The sequence below is a fragment of the Borostomias antarcticus genome (assembly GCF_949987555.1).
Source record: "Borostomias antarcticus genome assembly, chromosome: 12".
In the NCBI taxonomy this organism is placed as follows: domain Eukaryota; kingdom Metazoa; phylum Chordata; class Actinopteri; order Stomiiformes; family Stomiidae; genus Borostomias; species Borostomias antarcticus.
In genome coordinates, this window is record NC_140245.1 from 12,407,883 (window position 1) to 12,430,449 (window position 22,567).

General features: G+C 49.8%; 1 protein-coding gene across 1 annotated transcript; it reads right to left on the minus strand.

Annotated features, from left to right (window-relative positions):
* Positions 1 to 6,065: 6,065 nt before the first annotated feature.
* Positions 6,066 to 21,929, minus strand: tsga10 (testis specific, 10; the record flags this gene model as incomplete). Its single annotated transcript, XM_084446422.1, has 18 exons — positions 6,066 to 6,305; positions 6,904 to 6,906; positions 11,026 to 11,029; positions 11,155 to 11,376; positions 11,514 to 11,597; positions 14,073 to 14,275; positions 14,669 to 14,878; positions 15,513 to 15,677; positions 16,075 to 16,185; positions 16,312 to 16,480; positions 17,230 to 17,285; positions 17,427 to 17,581; positions 18,256 to 18,371; positions 19,454 to 19,605; positions 19,860 to 19,937; positions 20,162 to 20,341; positions 20,639 to 20,794; positions 21,849 to 21,929. 18 exons carry the CDS (start codon positions 21,927 to 21,929, stop codon positions 6,066 to 6,068), a joined length of 2,385 nt encoding a protein of 794 aa, XP_084302548.1.
* Positions 21,930 to 22,567: the final 638 nt, after the last annotated feature.

Genomic DNA, 22,567 nt, shown 5'->3' on the forward strand with positions numbered 1-22,567 from the left:
TTCCTCTGCTCTCACTCTGTTCTGTGCTCAGCCATTCTCTATCTTACTGATGGCTCACATGGAGACTAACAGGGAGCTTTGCTAGAGTCCACGTGTCACTCCACTCTGTAGACTGAGCTTTTATCAGTGCTAGTGTCGATGTCTTCTGCTGTTGGTCACTATTCACTCTGCATGTGTGCTTTGCTTTGATGCCTGTATGTTGTTGTTTAGAACACAATAAAGATTTGAACCATGTGTTTGGTTTGTTTAATGAAAATGTTGATTTGCTGTAACATTATTTTTATACAGTACAATATTGCTAAATCTTGAATAGCAGATGAAATCCAAACCCAACACAATACAGGTTAGCATTAGCATTGCTGACTAGCTGTAATGACACCACATGTTGTACAGTACAGCTAAGGACAGCTTACTACATATAATAAAAGGGCTGGTAATGTATGCTGTACATTTACAAAGACATAATATTTCATTTCAGTTGTTGAAATTATTTTTATTTTCCAAGGTTAAAAATATATCATGAGTCTGTGTAAGCCCCTATGTTCAGGTGAACATCTGGTGACAGTGCTGGTCTATTCTGGGAGTAGCAGATCCTCCCCACCCTGCCTATGCAAATCTCCTCTCAGTTTCACTCCCACAGCTCCCAGTCTACCAGTTGAACAGTTTCACTGCCTAAAATACCCTGGCCTGGACCAGATGGGAGAGGGGTGCTGTGAGTCATCTAACTCATATCTCAGATGAATGGAACACAGACATGTAAACTGTGACTTCCTCTCAAGTCCTCTTGTGAAAGAGCTCTGATAAAGACTGACAAGGTGAGACTGGATACTGTAGAAGGTTTCAATGAGACAGATGACAATGACAGAGTGTTACGGGAAAGGATGTGTGGTGTGGTTTTTGTGTTTGTTTTTCCTTCCTGTCTCCCCCAGGTGTCGGCCAGCGGTGGTGCATGTGGTTCCTGGTCCCGCCTTGTCCTGTCCTGTCAATCATCGTTGCCCTCAGTGTGTGCAGTCCTTGTGTCCCTCATTGATTTCCCACCTGTGTTCAATTATCTACCTTCCTTGTTGTCCAATCATGTGTCTCCCTGTCTCCTATAAGAGTGTCCTGTGTTCTGTGTAGGAGTGGGAGGAGAGGGGTTGTTATGTTTGTTTTGTGCCGGTTACTTTTGGTTTGTTTTTACCTACTTTGATTGTTGGTTTGTGCCCCCCTAGTCTTTTGTCATCTTGGCCAAGGGAGAAGGGCTAGGTAAGACACCCTGGGGTCTACATTTTGCACCATGTAGGTAACCACTGTCAATATACATTAGGTAAGACGCGTGCGGTGCCCTTGTTGTAGCAGTTAGGTTAGGTTCCGGGCAGGTCTATTTAGTTAGAGTGTGTGGGGAGTAGGTAGGTTAGAAGTTTAGGGCTTTGTTTGTGGTGTGGCACCGCCGCATGGTCTTTCTCCCTGCACCCCTCTCCTACCCTTTGTTAGCGTCCGGAGGAGTGTTATGTTGTTTATTTTCTTCCCCCTTGTCTTGTCCATTGCTTGTAGTATACTCATGAGTTTTGTGTGGAAATAAATCCTTTTTTTTATGACAAAAGGTACATTGGATTTGGACATTGTATTGTGTTTTGAATGCCCCACACCCAGAGTATCGTGTTGCGTTCCATCTACCAGCTGTGTGTTATACACAGACTATGTTCTTATTCACCATACCCCTTTGGTAATAACATTGTAATAAGAATGTAACAGAGAAATGTAGTTGAGAATCATGGTGATCATAAACATGATGGCTGACAATAATGAATGTGGTATTTTTGAAAAAAAATTAAGTTTGAAAGAGTGATTGTGAGGGTTTAGTCACGTCACAGTTGACCACCTCTACTGACCAGTGTTCCATGTCACTGTCTCTTCCCCCTCAGCACCTGCAGGAGGTCCCAGCTGTAGCAGAGCAGTCACTGAGCAGTCTGACTGAGGTAGGTTTTTGTACGGCTCTGTATCACTGTGTGAACACATATTTACTACTAGGATAGTGGAAACTCTGACAGTAGTAAACTCCTGCATCTTCAGCCAGGACTCCACTGATGGTCAGAGTGAAGTCACTATTATCTCCACTGCCACTGAATCTAGATGGAGTCCCGGACTGAACTGTTTTAGCAATGTAAATGAGGAGTTTAGGAGCTTCTCCAGGTCTCTGTTGGTACCAGGCTAGATGGGGAGTAGAGGTTCCAGCTTGATACACATTACTACTGGTTTTACACTGCAGAGAGACTGTCTGTCCTGGGAGAACAACTTTCACTGCAGGAGTCTGAGTCACAGTGATCTGTCCTCTGGATTCTAGGAGTAAAATAAAAGAATGGGAACAATTTAAAAACGTGTGTTTGTGTGTGTGTGTGGGGGGTAGAAAAACATGAATTAATTGAGATTATGACTGCATGAGAGTATTTGTTACTAAGTGTGAATGTACTACGTCATAGAAAGCTCCTACTGTACCTTGTATGTAGACAGCGAGAGTCCAGATGAAGATGGTGATCAAAGTCATGGTTGATGTGGGTTCTGTTGTCATGAAGGACAGCTCTCAGTCATGAAGTGTTAAACTCACAGGGCTATAAACCCTCCCAGAGCACTGAAGCATGTGCTGTCTATGCAAAGTGCCCTCTCTTTACAAGCAGACTTCCTTGTTTCAGGCTTGATTCTCTGTGAATCTCAGTAATCAGTATCTGTCTCCCTCTAGTAGTCTGAGTCAGTACCTCAGTCTGTGTGGGGGCTCAATGTGATTCTACTGACTCTACAGACCACATCTCTTTTCAAATAGACTCTAAATACAAATGATGCACTGAGCGAGATATTCAATACCAGGGACCTGTAATTCAGTAATAACAGCAGTGATGATATTCAGTCAGTACACTGACTATTCATGTTAAATTCAATTACTGTAAGTCGCTTTGGATAAAAGCATCTGCTAAATGACTGTAATGCAATTTAATGTAATTTCAGCTCTGAGTCCTGATAAATGTATACTAGTCAGTCACTGAGCAACACTGGGTCTGAATGGGTGAAGGTCAGAATGGAAGGTTTAATAAGCACACTGATGCATGTTGTTATGGATTTTTTTTTTTAGCGGCCACCCTGTATTATTAATAACTTTGTGTTGCAGTGTTTTCAGGAGTGCTTTGACATGAGGGTGGGTTAGTTGACATCATCATCACTGATATTCAGCTCAGTGTAACAAAGGCCAGTCAGTGTTCCATGTCACTGTCTCTTCCCCCTCAGCACCTGCAGGAGGTCCCAGCTGTAGCAGAGCAGTCACTGAGCAGTCTGACTGAGGGAGGTTTTTGTACGGCTCTGTATCACTGTGTGAACACATTTTTACTACTAGGATAGTGGAAACTCTGACAGTAGTAATCTCCTGCATCTTCAGCCAGGACTCCACTGATGGTCAGAGTGAAGTCACTATTATCTCCACTGCCACTGAATCTAGATGGAGTCCCAGACTGAACTGTTTTAGCATTGTAAATGAGGAGTTTAGGAGCTTCTCCAGGTCTCTGTTGGTACCAGGCTAGACGGGGAGCAGAGGTTCCAGCATAATACACATTACTACTGGTTTTACACTGCAGAGAGACTGTCTGTCCTGGGAGAACAGCTTTCACTGCAGGAGTCTGAGTCACAGTGATCTGTCCTCTGGACTCTGGGAGGATGAAGAGACAATGCAGGGAGGGAGGATGAATAAAAGTAAACAAGAAAACATCCATTAGTTATGTAGAAATGAATACTGAAGTTCATCAAAATGTGTAGGTTGTATATCATATAAATGTCATACTGTACCTTGTATATAGACAGCAATAGTCCAGATGAAGATGGTGATCAAAGTCATGGTTGATGTGGGTTCTGTTGTCATGAAGGACAGCTCTCAGTCATGAAGTGTTAAACTCACAGGGCTATAAACCCTCCCAGAGCACTGAAGCACATCCAGTAGGCTACATGCATCATGCAAATGAGAGTTTCAGGTCTATTTCAGCTGCTGGGGATATTCCCTGCAGAACTACTCACTATGAAGTATCCTTGATGTATTTAAAAATATGAATGTTCTTTATCTTAGCGTTTCCATGTAGAACTATCAACTATCCCTTATTCATTACATTACAGTAATTTACAGTAGCTGCCACTTTTATCCAAAGCGGCTAACAATGATTGCATTTAACGTAGGAAAAGCCAATGCTCTACTACTCGCCATAGCTCACAAGTGCATCTCCTTTCTAAAACAAGTGACTGAGAGCATAATGTAGTGCTGAAAGCAAAGTGCAAGAATAACAATCTAAAATACAATAGGTGCTTAAGAGGGAGGATCGCTGTAACAGTTCTTTAAGAGTTGAGTTTTGAGCCTGCGACGAAAGATGGGCAGCGACTCTGCTGTCCTGACATCAGTGGGCAGTTCGTTCCACCACTGTGGGGCCAGGACAGAGAAGAGCCGTGACCGTGTCGATCGACCGCAGGAGCCTCGGAGTGATGGTGCAACCAGTCGCCCTGAGGTAGCAGAGCGTAGCGGTCGGGAGGGGGTGTAGGGTTTGACCATGGCCTGGAGGTACAGTAGGAGAAAGCTGTTCCTTTCATTGCCTTGTAGGCTAGTACCAGAGATTTAAACTGGATGTGAGCTGCTACAGGGAGCCAGTGTAGGGAACGGAGAAGGGAAGTTGTGTGGGAGAACTTGGGGTGGCTGAACACCAGGCAAGCAGCAGCTTTCTGGACAAGTTCCAGGGGTTTAATGGCTGATGCCGGGGCCCCAGCGAGGAGGAAGTTGCAGCGCCGTTTCATCAGTGAGGAAAGGGCGAATCCTCCTGATGTTGTAGAGCAGGAATCTGCAGGAGCGTGTGACGGATGTGATGTGCGGAGAAAGACAGTTGGTAATCCAGGGTCTCACCCAGGGTCTCACCAGCTGGTAATCCAGGGTCTCACCCAGGGTCTCTCCAGCTGGTCATCCAGGGTCTCACCCAGCTGTTTCAGCACTTTCTCTGATCTCCTCTGTGCTTCAGCCTCTTCTCTCCGTTCAGGTCCTGACCTCTGACATGACCCTGCAGTGATCCATAAGCTGACTAGCCAATCAGCTGCTGCACAGGGTTAGATGAGGAACACAGGAAGGGCTTGACGCAGGCGGAGGCCCAGAGAGTGTGTGTGTGTGTGTGTGCGTGTGTGTGTGCACGCACAAATGTCCTCCTTTGTGGTCTTATGGAAATATCCACCTGTGATGAAATATATCTGGTTCAATTCATTCCCAAGACAGACTTCAATACAACAGATGTAAAAGCATGTAAAGTTTGCAAATCAATGTTTCTTGATGAGTTTGAAGATCAAGCGAAGGCCAAATTGTTAGCTTCTCACTTGGCTCAACAAGAGTGTCTGGTTGTGAGTTCAATCCCTGGATGATGCAGACTAAACATGCTAACGCCTACTCAGGGTCTGTAGTCACTGAGACCAGTGATCCTTGTTTTCTTGGGGGCGGGGATGATGGTGGTGAGGTTTTGAAGATGCCAGCGAACCCCCCGCCTCCCCCCTCCAAACGTGGCACTCACCCCCCCTTGTTTTTTTCATCCTATCGGTGAATATGTCATCAGATCGCTTAGAATCTAAACCGTCCCTGTCCCCTCCAGGTCTCTTCTTTCAACCTCTTAAGTTTCTATGGTTAGATAAGACCCCCCCTCCCACACACACACACACACACACACACACACACACACACGCTGCTGAGCTACCCCTGGAGTGATCTGTCTACTCCAGTCACATGTGATGTGTGTCGTTGCCTCCCTCAATACCAGATGTCTACAGGTCACTTCTCAGCTAGTTAGTAAGTAAGTAAGTAAAGTAAGTAAGTAGGTAAACCTTTATTTATATAGCACTCTTCACAGCATGAGTGCTTCACAGTGGAGAAATACAAATCATACATACAAAATACAAATATAAAACACAAATACACATATAAAATACAGGCAGCTCCTACTACAACATAAAAACCACAAACCACCAAAACAGAGAATAAAATATCAGTTGAGCTCCAGATGACCACATGCCTGCCTGAATGGGTGGGTCTCCTACTGACTCCTAAAGGAGTGCTCAGATGTGGAGGCGCTCAGGTTCTGACTCCTAAAGGAGTGCTCAGATGTGGAGGCGCTCAGGTTCTGACTCCTAAAGGAGTGCTCAGATGTGGAGGCTCTCAGGTTCTGGGGGAGAGCATTCCAGAGACCAGGGGCCTCCGCCCCAAAGGCTCGGTCACCCATAGTCTTTAGCCTGGTCCTAGGCTCCACTAAGAGCCCCTGGTCGGACGACCTCAGCTACACGGCACAGGGGTATCACTCTGTTGAGGTGAGGTCATAAACCACCATATCTTCATGCCCCCTTTCACACAGAGGGGCAGCAACACCTTGATGAGTTTGACCCATGTGGTGGTGATCTGGGCCGGCAGGCTAGCGCGAGCATCTGACCAGTGTCTTGAGCAATCCACTGAGCCACTACGCCACAGCTCAGAATTATGCGTCGCTTTGGATAAAAGCATCTGCTAAATGACTACATGTTAATTGAAGTTAAGGGGGTGGGGGACATGGGACATTAGATTAACTGTGTATGTGCTTTAGTTCGTCCGTGCATTTGTCTGTCAAACAAGTACCAGGGCCCACCACCTGAGGGCGCTCGCCACAGTTCATTTTTCCCACATCATTTCGCTTTGTACATAAAAAACTAGGCTTGGTGTCTCAGTAAAAGTACTGTATCGTCTATTCTACTCAGGAGACCGTCTACTTTATAAATCCAGAGTTTAGAGCTTGAGGTGTTATTATGAATTTATCTTTTTTGAGCATGTTTCTAGTTGAACTCATGGGAGGGTGTGGTCTATCGCCAGGGCAGGGCATTAGTTAGGCGGGAGCTCTCTCTTACGCCCTGTCAGGGACAGGTCACGCTCACGAGGGCGTCCCACACTAACGACCGGTCTGCTCACGAGGGCGTCCCACACTAACGACCGGTCTGCTCACGAGGGCGTCCCACACTAACGACCGGTCTGCTCACGAGGTCGTCCCACACTAACGACCGGTCTGCTCACGAGGGCGTCCCACACTAACACACGTGGACAGACTAAAGAAAGACACAGGAGCGGAAAGAAGCGGCGAGCTGCCAGATGTATGGAGGACCAGGAGGACTGGAAACGTCGATGGAGGCCTCGTTCGAGGACGATCTGGAGAGAGACTCATATTAGCCACATCAGAGCATTGTGTTGCTATCAAGTCGTTTTGAGTGTGTCAGTGGACCTTCAAAGGCAGCGAGGCAGAGGGAAGATAGATCAGGATAATAATACATTTATTATAACATTTATTTTGCCATAAACATATGTTCACACATGTACCCTAGGGTACTGATTATAGTCTACTGTGAGCAGTGCTGATACTATATAGATAATAAAACGTTACGTTTCTACTCTAAGCATGAGGCATGGCTAGCTGGCTCGGCTGTAATGGGGCTGTGCTGTCTGCCTAGACTCGGAGCTGACCGGGCGGTTGCTAGCGGTGGCCGGACCGGGTAAGGAGCTTAGGCCTGCTGCCGATGCATCTGCAGTAACGTTAGGCTACTAGCACTAGAGTCTACCTTTGCTGCTTGCTGGAACAATTATGTTATTTTGGTAGCTTTGCCCTCTCCTGTTCGGCTTTCGCTCTCATTTTGTTTTTCTGAGCACTGCTTGGGTATTTGCGCTTCATTTTTAGTTTTTACCGGCAACGCAATTCATGTAGGCTACTTCCTCATGGCCACTCAATCTCCAGATCAGCGCAGCGCTCAGAACACTGAGGAACCGTGTCCCACAGCGCAGCGCAGCAGGCTCAGAACACTGAGGAACCCAGCAGGCTCAGAACACCGAGGAACCCAGCAGGCTCAGAACACTGAGGAACCCAGCAGGCTCAGAACACTGAGGAACCGTGTCCCACAGGGGGTGGCTCTCTCACCGATGCTATTGAACATCTACATATGGTCTACCGGATACAGCATCCAGAAGTTAGGGTTAGGGTTAAAGTATGGCTACACAGACGACCTTGCCATCATGCTGAGACGGCCAACATGGAGGGCGATGGAAGATGGCCTTAACCAAGACATGGGCACCCTGGCAGCCAACCTTCGGAGGTGGCGTCTCCAGCTCAGCATCGCTAAGACAGGAACAGCGGCATACCACCAGAGAAGCTGAGAAAGAACTACAGTTGCGCGTCAACAACAAACACCTGGAGTTCCAGCAAGCCCCCAAGTACCTCGGCGTGCGTCTGGATCGGACACTGGCCCCCAAGCAACATCTTGAAGAAGTGAAGGCCAAGGTCACATCAAGGGTCTCGCTGATCCGTCGCCTCGCGGGCACGACCGGGAGCCTCTGCCAAGAAGCGCAGAATATCTACCCAAGCCCTGGTCTTCTCTCAGAATATCTACCCAAGCCCAGGTCTTCTCTGAGAATATCTACCCAAGCCCCGGTCTTCTCTGAGAATATCTACCCAAGCCCTGGTCTTCTCTGAGAATATCTACCCAAGCCCTGGTCTTCTCTGAGAATATCTACCCAAGCCCTGGCCTTCTCTGAGAATATCTACCCAAGCCCTGGTCTTCTCTCAGAATATCTACCCAAGCCCTGGTCTTCTCTGAGAATATCTACCCAAGCCCTTGTCTTCTCTAAGAATATCCTCGCAAGCCCTGGTCTTCTCTGAGAATATCTACCCAAGCCCTGGTCTTCTCTGAGAATATCTACCCAAGCCCTGGTCTTCTCTCAGCGGGATACTGCGCCCAGCCTGGAGCAGACATCCACACGCGAGAAAGGTTGATGTGGCTATTCACGCCCTGCGGATTATACCTGGTACCTGAAGCCTAGCTGTCTTCATCCTGCCTTGGACGGGAGGCTGCCACCCTCGCCCTGGCACGGAAAGCACAGAAACACAACTGGCCCATCCTGCATAACACGACAGCAGCACCTCCACGTAGACTCAAGTCACGCCAACCCTACAAGGTGGCACAAGAGATGCTCCAATCTGTCCCTGAGGCCCTGTCCAGAAATGGAGACGGCCGAGCCCACCCGCATACACCGCTACATCTGGGACCCAGGAGATGACCTACCACGCCGGCAATGGACCTTACTGAACCGTCTACGAACTGGGGTCGGTCGCTTCAAATCATCCATGTAGAAGTGGGGCCTGGCAGACGAGTGTGGCTAGCCTGAGCAGACTGACAAACACATAACTACCACCTGCCTCCTATACAGACCATCCTCGGAAGACCTGCCCCCTATACAGACCATCCTCGGAAAACATGCCTCCTATACAGACCACCCTCGGAAGACATGCCTCATATACAGACCACCCTCAGAAAACATGCCTCCTATACAGACCACCCTCAGAAGACATGCCTCCTATACAGACCACCCTCGGAAGACATGCCTCCTATACAGACCACCCTCGGAAGACTTGCCCCCTATACAGACAACCCTCGGAAGACATGCCCCCTATACAGACCACCCTCGGAAGACATGCCCCCTGTACAGACCACTCTCAGAAGACACGCCTCCTATACAGACCAACCTCGGAAGACACGCCCCCTATACAGACCACCCTCGGAAGACACGCCTCCTATACAGACCACCCTCTGAAGACACGCCCCCTATACAGACCACCCTCGGAAGACATGCCTCCTATACAGACCACCCTCTGAAGACACGCCCCCTATACAGAGCACCCTCGGAAGACACGCCTCCTATACAGACCACCCTCGGAAGACATGCCTCCTATACAGACTATCCTCTGAAGACACGCCCCCTATACAGACCACCCTCGGAAGACATACCTCCTATACAGACCACCCTCGGAAGACATGCCCCCTATACAGACCACCCTCAGAAGACATGGCCCCTATACAGACCACCCTCGGAAGACATGCCTCCTATACAGACCACCCTCGGAAGACATGCCTCCTATACAGACTATCCTCTGAAGACACGCCCCCTATACAGACCACCCTCGGAAGACATACCTCCTATACAGACCACCCTCGGAAGACATGCCCCCTATACAGACCACCCTCGGAAGACATGGCCCCTATACAGACCACCCTCGGAAGACATGCCCCCTGTACAGACCACCCTCGGAAGACATGCCCCCTGTACAGACTACCCTTGGAAGACGCTCCTCCTATACAGACAACCCTCTGAAGAAACGCCCCCTATACAGACCACCCTCTGAAGACACGCCCCCTATACAGACAAACCTTGGAAGACTGCCTTTTCGACGTAGGACCAGAGACAAGGACATGGCATGCTCAGACCACCCTCGGAAGACATGCCTCCTATACAGACCACCCTCGGAAGACATGTCCCCTATACAGACCACCCTTGGAAGACATGCCCCCTATACAGACCACCCTCGGAAGACATGCCCCCTGTACAGACCATCCTTGGAAGACACGCCTCCTATACAGACCACCCTCGAAAGACACGTCTCCTATACAGACCACCCTCGGAAGACATGCCTCCTATACAGACCACCCTCTGAAGACACGCACCCTATACAGACCACCCTCGGAAGACATGCCTCCTATACAGACCACCCTCTGAAGACACGCCCACTATAGAAGTATAGACTACCCTTGGAAGACTGCCTTTTCAACGTAGGACCAGAGACGAGGACATGACTGCATGACACCGAGTTGGATCTCTGATGTTACACGAAAGAAGACTAAGAAGATCATTACAAAAACAATTTTAAGATGTTGGTCATTTATTGAAAATCTAGATTTACCATGAAATATGACACCATAAGATGTACATTTGAGATGACATTTCAATCAAAATAAATGTACTCTGTAACACATATATTAACTAGTGTTGTGAGGTCCCTTCAAGAAGATGGGGTCCCAGGCTGTAGATGGGGTCCCAGGCTGGATGTGGTGTGACTTCCTGTAGCGTGGCGTCAGGGAGGTCGGGGGTCGTGTTGGTAGAGGTAAGGGGGGGGGTGGGTGGGGGGTTCAGTCATAGAGGTCTCTGAAACTCACACTCCTGTCAGGAGAGAATGTGTAAGCACTGATATGAGACTGAACCTACATAGAGACAAGTTGACCTACTACTACGGTTGCATGGTGTAATGTGTGTTCTCTGTGTGTTTACTGCCAGCGCCTGCCCACCTCTCGGGGGAGGGGCCTGGCCGCAGGTGGTCGGGGGGGCTGTGGTGGGAGCGCTCAGGGGACCAGGACACCCGGGGGCTGGGGGGGCTGTGGTGGCGGGAGCGCTCAGGGGACCAGGACGCCCGGGGGCTGGGGGGGCGGCGGGGGGGGGGAGAGGAGCGATGCAGGCCAGCGGAGGGGGAGGAAAGGCCCTGGCCACGCAACTCCTGCACTGCCCTCTCCCTGACACAGAGAGAGAGAGAGAGAGAGAGGGACATTAGACCAAGCACACAGGAGGACACACAGACAGGCGGACAGACAGACAGACAGACAGACAGACACACAGACAGATAGACAGACAGACAGACAGACAGACAGACCTTTCCAAACACTCGGTGGACAGCTGCCTCTTGGTCATCTCCAGGTCAGCCTTCAGCTGGGACATCTCCCTCCTCTGACAGCTCCTAGAGAGAGAGAGAGAGAGAGAGAGAGAGGGAGAGAGAGAGAGAGGTGGGGTGGTGAACACTTTGAGGGATAAGCTAAAGAACATGGGAACATGTGTCATCTCAGGACCCTTTTCCTCTCCTTGCTATGGTGATGTTAAGTACAGCCGGATGCCCAGCCTCCACATCTGGCTAAAGGGATACTGCTGCCGCATGAACATCCCTTATGCGGATAACTTTACCACCTTCTGGGACCGTGGGGACCTCTTCGCTAGGGACGGCTTCCACCCAAACAGGGCAGGTGCCCGCGTACTATCTATGTCTATGGAGCTAGGAATTAAATCCTGGTCCTGGACTTCGTCTGAGGTCTGATACAGGGTGAGTTCGGCCCGTCTCAACCACCCTACTGCTAAACATAAACCTCCTGTACCCACGGCTCGGGCTACACCAGCTCCATCTCACCAGCGCCCCATCACCATAGACCTGGACTCCCTGCCCCTCACTGAGACCTGGCACAGCAACGTTTATATTTCTCTAAACAAATTTTGCCCCCCTAAATATGCCATTCAGCGTATTATCTCCCACCGCACCCCTATTACCATAAGAAAACAGTCAGGTAGATCCAATATGAAAAACCTAATATCCGTTCCAGTAAATATACTATCCAGGCCTACTAGACAGGCGAGCCAGCCTTTTTCTCCGGAAGCTATTTCAATGGCGATCCTGAATGTCAGGTCCCTACCAAGTAAAACTTTTCTCATTAATGATCTTATATGTGAACGTAAATTAGACTGTATGTTCCTAACTGAAACCTGGCTAAATATAAATGGACCAGCAGCCCTCATCGAAGCCTCTCCTCCCAACTACAGTTTTTTTCAATCTATCAGAAGCGGGAAAAAAGGTGGAGGAACAGCCACCATAGCTACAGATGCCCTCAGCTGTAGGACCATCTCCTTTGATGATTTTACCTCTTTTGAATACCACGCTATTGTCTTAAAATGCCAGTCCCCAGTTCTGGCAGTAACCGTATATAGGCCTTCCAAACAATGTCCTGCTTTCCCTACAGAATTTTCAGAACTCCTGTCCATCATCCATACAAATTATGATAAGATTATCATCATTGGAGATTTCAACATACACGTGGATACTGAGGCAGACTCGAAAGCCAGGGACTTTATCAACCACCTAAACTCCATGGATTTCACCCAACATATCACTGAGCCAACCCACAACCGCGGCCACACCCTGGATCTAGTAATTACTAAGGGCCTGACTATCACTGTCTCCTCTATAAGTGACCTCGCTCTCTCTGACCATTTCTGTATCTTCTTCACTGCATTGGTTCCTAAAGTCAAAAGTAGTACTGAGCGCTTTATCAAGAAACGTTATCTTACCTCCGCAGTAGCCGATAGTTTTAGAGAAATAATGATCACAAACAATTTAGCAACTCCAGAAGTGGGGCCATCAGGCGCTATTGAAGACTTAGCAACCACCTTTAACACCAGAGCAAGGGCAGCCTTGGATTTTGTAGCACCTATTAAACTGTAATTTAATGTAATTTATTGCTTTATAAATGTTCTTATCTCAAACATACTCCAGGAGCTTGCTTTATTGCCTTGTTGAGAGGGGTCAGGGAATAATTTTTACAGCTCACTTATCTGGCCCCCGGGCGATTACTGTTTTTTTGCTTCCCTCTGGAATATGTAGGGGTGGGATGTCTGCCCACCTCCCTTGTTCTCTGTAAAGCGCATTGTGTTGCCTCTGGGTATGAAATGCGCTATACAAATAAAGCTTTGATTGATTGATTGATTGATTGACTGGTGTGAGATCTGAGAGGGATGAGATCTGAGAGGGATGAGATCTGAGAGGGATGAGATCTGAGAGGGATGGAGAGGGATGAATAGGTTTAATTAATGTCCATCCTGCGTTACAATAGAATAGAATTGCACAGAATAGAAAATAACTATAATAGGATAGGATAGTAGAAGAGGATGGGATGTAGTACTACTCTGGCAGGACAGAGGGAGGGAGGAGGGGTACTGAGGCGAGGGTGAGGGCAGGACAGAGGGAGGGAGGAGGGGTACTGACGCGTGGCTGTGGGCCAGGGTGAGGGCAGGACAGAGGGAGGGAGGAGGGGTACTGACGTCAGGGTGAGGGCAGGACAGAGGGAGGGAGGAGGGGTACTGACGTCAGGGTGAGGGCAGGACAGAGGGAGGGAGGAGGGGTACTGACGTCAGGGTGAGGGCAGGACAGAGGGAGGGAGGAGGGGTACTGACGTCAGGGTGAGGGCAGGACAGAGGGAGGGAGGAGGGGTACTGACGTCAGGGTGAGGGCAGGACAGAGGGAGGGAGGAGGGGTACTGACGTCAGGGTGAGGGCAGGACAGAGGGAGGGAGGAGGGGTACTGACGTCAGGGTGAGGGCAGGACAGAGGGAGGGAGGAGGGGTACTGACGTCAGGGTGAGGGCAGGACAGAGGGAGGGAGGAGGGGTACTGACGCGTGGCTGTGGGCCAGGGTAAGCTGGTCCCGGAGCAGCTGGACTTGGGCGTGTCTCTCCTGGGAGCTGAGCTGGACCTGGAGCTCCTTCTCCCTTGCCGACCCCAGCATGGCCTCCAGGCTCTTCATGCTCAGACGCTCGCTGGACAGCTGCTTACGCAGAAGCTCCGCCTCCGAGCGGTACGCCTGCAGCTCCCGCTGCACCTGCACACGCACGGACGCGCACACGCACACACACACGCACACACACACACATACACGCACACCTTTCCTTGAACTTTTGCCACAAATATGTTTTATAAAATGTTTTTGCAGTTCATTACTTCTGGGTGATTTCATTTTTACACCCAAATCGATCCTCAGCCTGGTAGTGATGACCTGTGTGAGGAGTCTACAGGCTCAGAATGAGCATTCGTTGCCTTTTTTCTGGACTTTTACTCACTGACTGCACAGTACACACACAAACACACACACACACACACACACACACACACACACTTCAACGTTCATGTATCCGTCTGGTTCTGCCCAGAGATACAACTACACAAACGAAACACACACACACACACACATGCGCGCTGACGGAGACGGACTCACAGCCTCCCTGCTGGCGTCCAGCTTGACGCAGAGCTGGCGGGTCTGGTCCAGGTCGGTCCGGGTCTGGTCCAGGTCGGTCCGGGTCTGGTCCAGGTGGGCCTGGGAGGCGGAGCCCCGGTCCTCGGCCTGTCTCAGCTCCTCCTCCGCCTGCAGCAGCCTCCTGTTGAGCTGGGACAGCTGACCGCTGCAGCTGCGCTCCGACGCCAGGGCCTGGACACACACACACACACACACACACACACACACACACACACACACTCAGGGTGGGACCAAATACACTGTAGACACTCACAGATACAGTAGACAGGAACACAGGTGAGAAAACATAACAGCAGGGCATGTGCTAGTGAAACAGACAGCCAGCCAGATAACCAGACAGACTGACAGACAGATGGAGCCAGACAGGCATTCAGCCACACCGCTAGCCAGACAGGCAGTCAGACAGATAGACAGCTATCCACCCAGACAGACAGACAGACAGAGACAGCTAGCCAAATAGGCAGTCAGTCAGTCAGACAGACAGATGTGAACCTAGCCATCCAGACAGCTAGCCAGACAAGCAGTCAGATAGACAGCTAGCCACCCACCCAGCCAGATAGCTAGCCAGGCAGTCAGACAGACAGACAGACAGCTAGCCTAACAGGCAGTCAGACAGACAGCTATCCACCCAGCCAGACAGCTTGGCAGACAGGCAGTCAGATAGACAGCTAGCCACCCAACCAGACAGACAGACAGACAGACAGACAGAAAGACAGACAGCTAGCCAGGCAGTCAGACAGACAGCTAGCCAGGCAGTCAGACAGACAGCTAGCCAGCCAGACGGCTATCCCGGTCAGATCCAGACCTCCTGGAGGCTGGCCTCCAGACTCTCCCCCTTCTCTCTGAGTGTGCGTCTGTCCAGTCTGAGCTGGGCGAGGCTCCCCTCCGCCTGCCGGGCCTGGCTCTCCCAGCTCTCCGCCTGGGCACACGCATGCCGGCACGCCTCCTGCTGCTCCCTGCACTCCCGCTCCTGGGGGTCAAACACGCACGCACACACACAATCAAACACACACACACACACACACACAATCAAACACACACACACACACACACGCACACACACACAATCAAACACACACACACACACACACACAATCAAACACACATTTTGGACAAGAGCAGGGCTCTGCTACTCACACCCACTGGGTTCCTCACAGGTTCAACAAGACACAGCTGACCAACTGCAGATTCACTGACTGACTGACTGACTGACTGACTGACTGACTGACTGACTGGATGACTGACTGACTGACTGACTGACTGACTGACTGACTGACTGACTGACTAATTGACTGACTGACTGACTGACTGGCTGACTGGCTGACTGGCTGACTGACTGACTGGCTGTCTCAGTGTGGATGCTGCACCTTGGTGGAGAGCAGGCTCTCCATGCGGGAGACATCAGCCACACGGTCCTGCACCTTCCTCTGGAGGTCCTGGACTTCCTGCGATGAGTCATCGGCCCTCAGCTGCAGGGCCTGATGGGTAATAAAACCGTGATTGGGGTCAACCGACCTTGAATGTAATCACAAAGCAATCTTTCATTTCATTTGCATTGACAGATTAGTTTTTTTCTGTTGTGAACGTGCGGTGGGGGTCACGACCTGGCTGTGCAGTCGGGCCTTGTCCAGGTCCTCTCGCAGCTGAGCCTTCTCCCGCAGGGCGGCCTCCTGCGCCTTGGCAAGCGCCCCTAGCTCCTCCCCTGCACCCGCCAGCCTCCTCCGCAGAGCCTCCAGCTCCCGCTCGCTCCCGCTCTGAGTCTCCCGCAGACGCCTGTGTGTGGAGGAGGTCAAAAGGTCAGGGGTCACCTTTGTTACAGTAGGTGTTTTTCAGGGAGCACGTCCTGGTTCACAGGGCCCTGCGCCGGCCTCCGGGGCTGATTGATACTCATTCTGAACACGCTTCTAGATAGATACTCACTCTGAACGCGCTTCTAGATAGATACTCACTCTGAACGCACTTCTAGATAAATACTCACTCTGAACACGCTTCTAGATAGATACTCACTCTGAACGTGCTTCTAGATAGATACTCACTCTGAACGCACTTCTAGATAAATACTCACTCTGAACACGCTTCTAGATAGATACTCACTCTGTAACGCGCTTCTAGATAAATACTCACTCTGAACACGCTTCTAGATAAATACTCACTCTGAACGCGTTTCTAGGTAGATACTCACTCTGAACACGCTTCTAGATATACTCACTCTGAACACGCTTCTAGATAGATACTCACTCTGAACGCGTTTCTAGATAAATACTCACTCTGAACGCGTTTCTAGATAAATACTCACTCTGAACACGCTTCTAGATATACTCACTCTGAACACGCTTCTAGATAGATACTCACTCTGAACACGCTTCTAGATAAATACTCACTCTGAACACGCTTCTAGATATACTCACTCTGAACACGCTTCTAGAAAGATACTCACTCTGAACACGCTTCTAGATAAATACTCACTCTGAACACGCTTCTAGATAAATACTCACTCTGAACACGCTTCTAGATATACTCACTCTGAACGCGCTTCTAGCTCCTCCACACGCAGCCTGAGGCTTCGAATCAGTTTCTCCTGAAAACAAAACACCAGAACATTGTAGATACATAAAGTGTTTATTGTTAGATCTAGCTGGCTGTGTGACTGTTTGTGTGTGTTTCTGTGTGTGTGTGTGTATGTGTGTATAGTAGTAGTAGTAGTAGTGTGGGCAGTCACGTTGTCGTCCAGCTGGCTGTGAGCATGGTCAAGCAGGTCAGTCTTCTTCTCCAGCTGGTCCTGCAGGTCGTCTCTGCGTTGGTCCAGCTCTGATACAGTGGAATGGAGACCACTCACCTCCTCTCTCAGACCAGAAAGCTGCCTCAACAGAGACTCTGATACACACACACACACACACACACACACACACACACACACACACAGAAATATACTCACATACACACACAAAGACTAATCACCGTGGCCTGAATGTGACTGTGTACGTGTGTATTTGTGCGTGTGTTAGGGCTGCACGATTATGACAAAAGATAATAATTGTGATTATTTGCTTCAAAATGCTAATTACGATTAATAATTGCGATTAATATGTAATATATAATATTAAATATTTAATAACCAAAATGCTCCCAAATCACGAACGTTGATCCCTTTCTTGCTACTAACTCACTGACCTCGTTTTCGCTAATTTTATCACTACTCACGGCTGCAGGTACTCTTGTGACACTTGTCTTGACCTACTGCTATCTGTCTTCTCAGTGAAATTGCTGCGCACAGCGCACTCAGCGGGAACGCATGTGATTGGTCAGACAGCATAAGCGCCTGTGTTTCGTCCGTGTAGTCCTAGCACACTCAATTCAAAGCAAAATTATTAATCACATTAATTGCGGCCTTTTGCAATTAGTTAATCGTGGAGGTCATAATCCCGATTTCGATTAATTCACGATTAATTGTGCAGCCCTAGTGTGTGTGTGTGCGCGTGTGTGAGCGTATGTGTGTGTGTGTGCGCGTATGTGTGTGCGTGTGTGCGCGTGTGTGTGTGTCTCCTCACCGTTCTTCTCCTCCAGCAGTGTGTTCCTCTCCTGGCTGGCCTGCAGCTCTTCGGTCCTGGATGTCAGCCTGCGCTGGTGGTCACTCAGGGCCTTCTCCGTCTGGGAGCTGGACAGTCTAAATAAACACACACACAGACCATGTGTGGTTCCAGAGATCAGGGGTGAACGCAGGCCGTGGACCTGGGCTGGATGAGTGAGGTGCTGCTGCTCCACATCTACAGCCTGGGTCCAGCCCTCCCACTCCGCCCCAGGTGGCTGATTCTACAGCCTGGGTCCAGCCCTCCCACTCCGCCCCAGGTGACTGATTCTACAGCCTGGGTCCAGCCCTCCCACTCCGCCCCAGGTGGCTGATTCTACAGCCTGGGTCCAGCCCTTCCACTCCGCCCACTCCGCCCCAGGTGGCTGATTCTACAGCCTGGGTCCAGCCCTTCCACTCCGCCCCAGGTGACTGATTCTACAGCCTGGGTCCAGCCCTTCCACTCCGCCCCAGGTGACTGATTCTACAGCCTGGGTCCAGCCCTTCCACTCCGCCCCAGGTGACTGATTCTACAGCCTGGGTCCAGCCCTTCCACTCCGCCCCAGGTGACTGATTCTACAGCCTGGGTCCAGCCCTCCCACTCCGCCCCAGGTGACTGATTCTACAGCCTGGGTCCAGCCCTCCCACTCCGCCCCAGGTGGCTGATTCTTGGTCTGGCGCTGCTACATGAAACAGCAGTTTCTCAGAGTGAAAAAAAAAGATCCAATGGTCCAATGAGCGCCGCGGGGGACTAACGATTAGCCAATCAGTGCCAAGGACGGGACAAATGTCGTTGTCAAGACCACAGTGGAAATAAGTCTTCCACTTTTCTGTGTTTATATCGTTAGTTTTTAGAATGTCATACCTATGCCTTTTTTTATTTTTACCAAAAAACTGTGCGCCCGGCCCCAAAGAGGAATGGTAACCATGGCTGTTCATGAACATTGCAATGGTAAAGGTCCCAATTACCAATGACTTTGTGTTCTTTGTGCTAGAATGACATGAGATTCAGGCAGATTCGTTGGTCTCTAGTGATTGGTCAGGGAAAATCCAATCTCCCTCCCCCACGGAAATTGGTTGTATAGAGAGTAAACAAGGCCAGACTGAGGATCTCAGCACAGTGTTAGGGATAGGGTTAAGGTTAGGGCTAAGGTTGTGAGGAGCTGACCGCTGGGTCTGACCTCAGGATGCCGCTCTCCTTCCTGCTCCTCCCCAGGTCCTCCTGGGCGCTGGCCAGTTTGTGGCCCAGGGTGAGCACCTCCTCCTCCAGACCCAGCGTGGCCTCCCTCATCAGGGCCAGTCTGCTCCTCTGCTCGCCCCGTTCCTGCTCCAGCTACACGCACACGCACGCACGCACGCACGCACGCACGCACGCACGCACGCACGCACACACACACACACACACACACACACACACACACACACACACACACACACACACACAGACAAGTACCACCAGTCACCCCTAGAGGGCAGCACAGGCTCACAGGCTCCAACTGCGCTATTTTGACAGGAAGACAGCCCAAGAGGAAGAAGTGTTTATCTTTGTCATGTAACTTATGCTGAAAGGTGCTCTCAGTCACTCACAGTGAGAACGGCGTTCTGCAAATCCTCCACCCTCTGTTCCAGGTGGGCCCTCTCGCTGATAGCTGTCTCCTGGGAGATCTGAGACGACAACACACACACACATGCACACACACGCACGCACACACACACATACACAGACACGCACGCACATACACACACACACACACACACGCAAGCACACACACACGCACGCACACACACGCACACACATAAATGCTAATCTTCTATTACACAATTACAAAAACAGGTCCAGGCTGTAGCAGACAATTGGTGCAGGTGATGATGATGATGATGATGAAGACCTTGAGTCGTTCCCTCAGGCTGTCTCTCTCTGTGGTCATGCGATGAAGGTCGGCGGCGGCCTGGTCTCGCTCGCCCTCCACCTGCCTCAGGATGCTCTGGGCCGTCACGGCGCCCTTGGCGGCGCGCGGCGTCTTGGACCTCAGCACCTCGCGACGCAGAGACGCTATCTCCTCCTGGGCCTGGAGGTTTGATTAGGGGCTCATTCACAGCTCAGTCAGGTCCTCTCAGGGATTTAAAACATGGCCTCAAGTCAACATTCTTCCATATGAGCTGCATCTCCCCATTGGGGCAAAGATGTCTGAACTGACTAATAACACTGAATATGCTGAGCAATCCTTTACGTTTGTACACAAGTTGGGAAATCTTTTTTCAGCATTTGGAGATTGTCTCTCAATGAAAAGTGCTTTATAAATAAGGAATTATTATTATTATTACTATGATTACTATTATTCTTTATTGTTAGTTTTGCGTCTGACCTGCTGGTAGTGCGTGCTCTTCTTGTCTCTGTCGGTAGTCAGCACCCTGACATTGGCCTGGATCTCGGACAGGTGGCGCTCGTACTTTTCCAGCATGCCCTGCATCTCGTCCCGCTCTCTCAGCACCCGCATCAGCTCACAGTCGTAGCTGCCCCCCTGGCCGCCGCACAAGGTCAAAGGTTGGGGGTTAGCACGACGCTAGACAGACCAGTCAACCTGACGGACAATGTGCCGTGACATGACTGAGTTTGAATAGCTGTTTAAGTTTGTTTAGATGCACTTGGCTGAGTTTAAACGAGTGTTTAAGTTCGTTTGGATGCACTTGGCTGAGTTTAAACGAGTGTTTACGTTCATTTTGATGCACTTGGCTGAATTTAAACGAGTGTTTAAGTTCGTTTGGATGCACTTGGCTGAGTTTAAACGAGTGTTTACGTTTGTTTGGATGCACTTAGCTGAATTTAAACGAGTGTTTAAGTTCGTTTGGATGCACTTGGCTGAGTTTAAACTAGTGTTTACGTTCGTTTGGATGCACTTGGCTGAGTTTAAACGAGTGTTTAAGTTCATTTGGATGCACTTGGCTGAGTTTAAACGAGTGTTTGAGGGAGTTTGATGCAATAACGACGCCACCAGTGGATATGATCTTGGACCTCTGCTGCCTCGCTAGCTTACTGGCTAGAGCCTGAGACTGGTTATCTCAGCGTCAGACTATAGGTTTGAGCCTGAGACTGGTTATCTCAGCGTCAGACTGTAGGTTTGAGCCTGAAACTCGTTATCTCAGTGTCATACTGTAGGTTTGAGCCTGAGACTGGTTATCTCAGCGTCAGACTATAGGTTTGAGCCTGAGACTGGTTATCTCAGCGTCAGACTGTAGGTTTGAGCCTGAAACTCGTTATCTCAGCGTCATACTGTAGGTTTGAGCCTGAGACTGGTTATCTCAGCGTCAGACTATAGGTTTGAGCCTGAGACTGGTTATCTCAGCGTCAGACTGTAGGTTTGAGCCTGAAACTCGTTATCTCAGCGTCATACTGTAGGTTTGAGCCTGAAACTCGTTATCTCAGCGTCATACTGTAGGTTTGAGCCTGAGACTCGTTATCTCAGCGTCAGACTGTAGGTTTGAGCCTGAGACTCGTTATCTCAGCGTCAGACTGTAGGTTTGAGCCCAGCGCAGCTCAGCAGGTCATTGTGCGTGGCACCTGTTCCTTCACCGTACCTTAACGGGGGTCTGGCGGGGGGGGCTGCAGCTCTGGGGGGGGCCCCGGCGGGGACTGCAGGAGCGCCTGACCCTCAACATCCTCCCAGCCCTCAGCCCGTACGCTGAGCTGCTCACAGCAAACCCCGCCTCTTCCTGAAGCTCTCCTCTCTGTGGCCAGGATCCTGCTCTCCCTCTGCACCACAGTAACAACACAACCAAATAAACCATCATGGACAAATGGTGAATGGAGTGGACTTATATTGCGCTCATCCAAAGCGCTTTACAATGGCTTCACATTCACACACCAATGGCCACCAGCTGGTGTCAGCCTGCTCATGTCGAGCAATTTGTGGTTATTTATCTTATTTGTACAGCATACCTTGTTTTATTTATCTTGTTGTATTTGTACTTAGCTGTTCTTGCACTTCTAATTCAGCACTAGATTAGGCTCTTACATGCTGGTTTACAATCTGTAGCATAATCGTGGAGCCGGCAGCAACATTTCACTGTGACTGGACACTGTACATTACATGTGACGAATAAAATAATCTTGAATCTAGAAAGAGATGCACTTTTAAGTTCTGGTGAGTAGTACACTTAGGGCTGCACAATTATGACAAAAGTTAATAATTGCCATTATCTGCTTCAAAATGGTAATTGCGATGAATAATTGCGATGAATATTTAATATATAATATTAATATATAATAACCAAAATGCTCCCAAATCACGGACGTT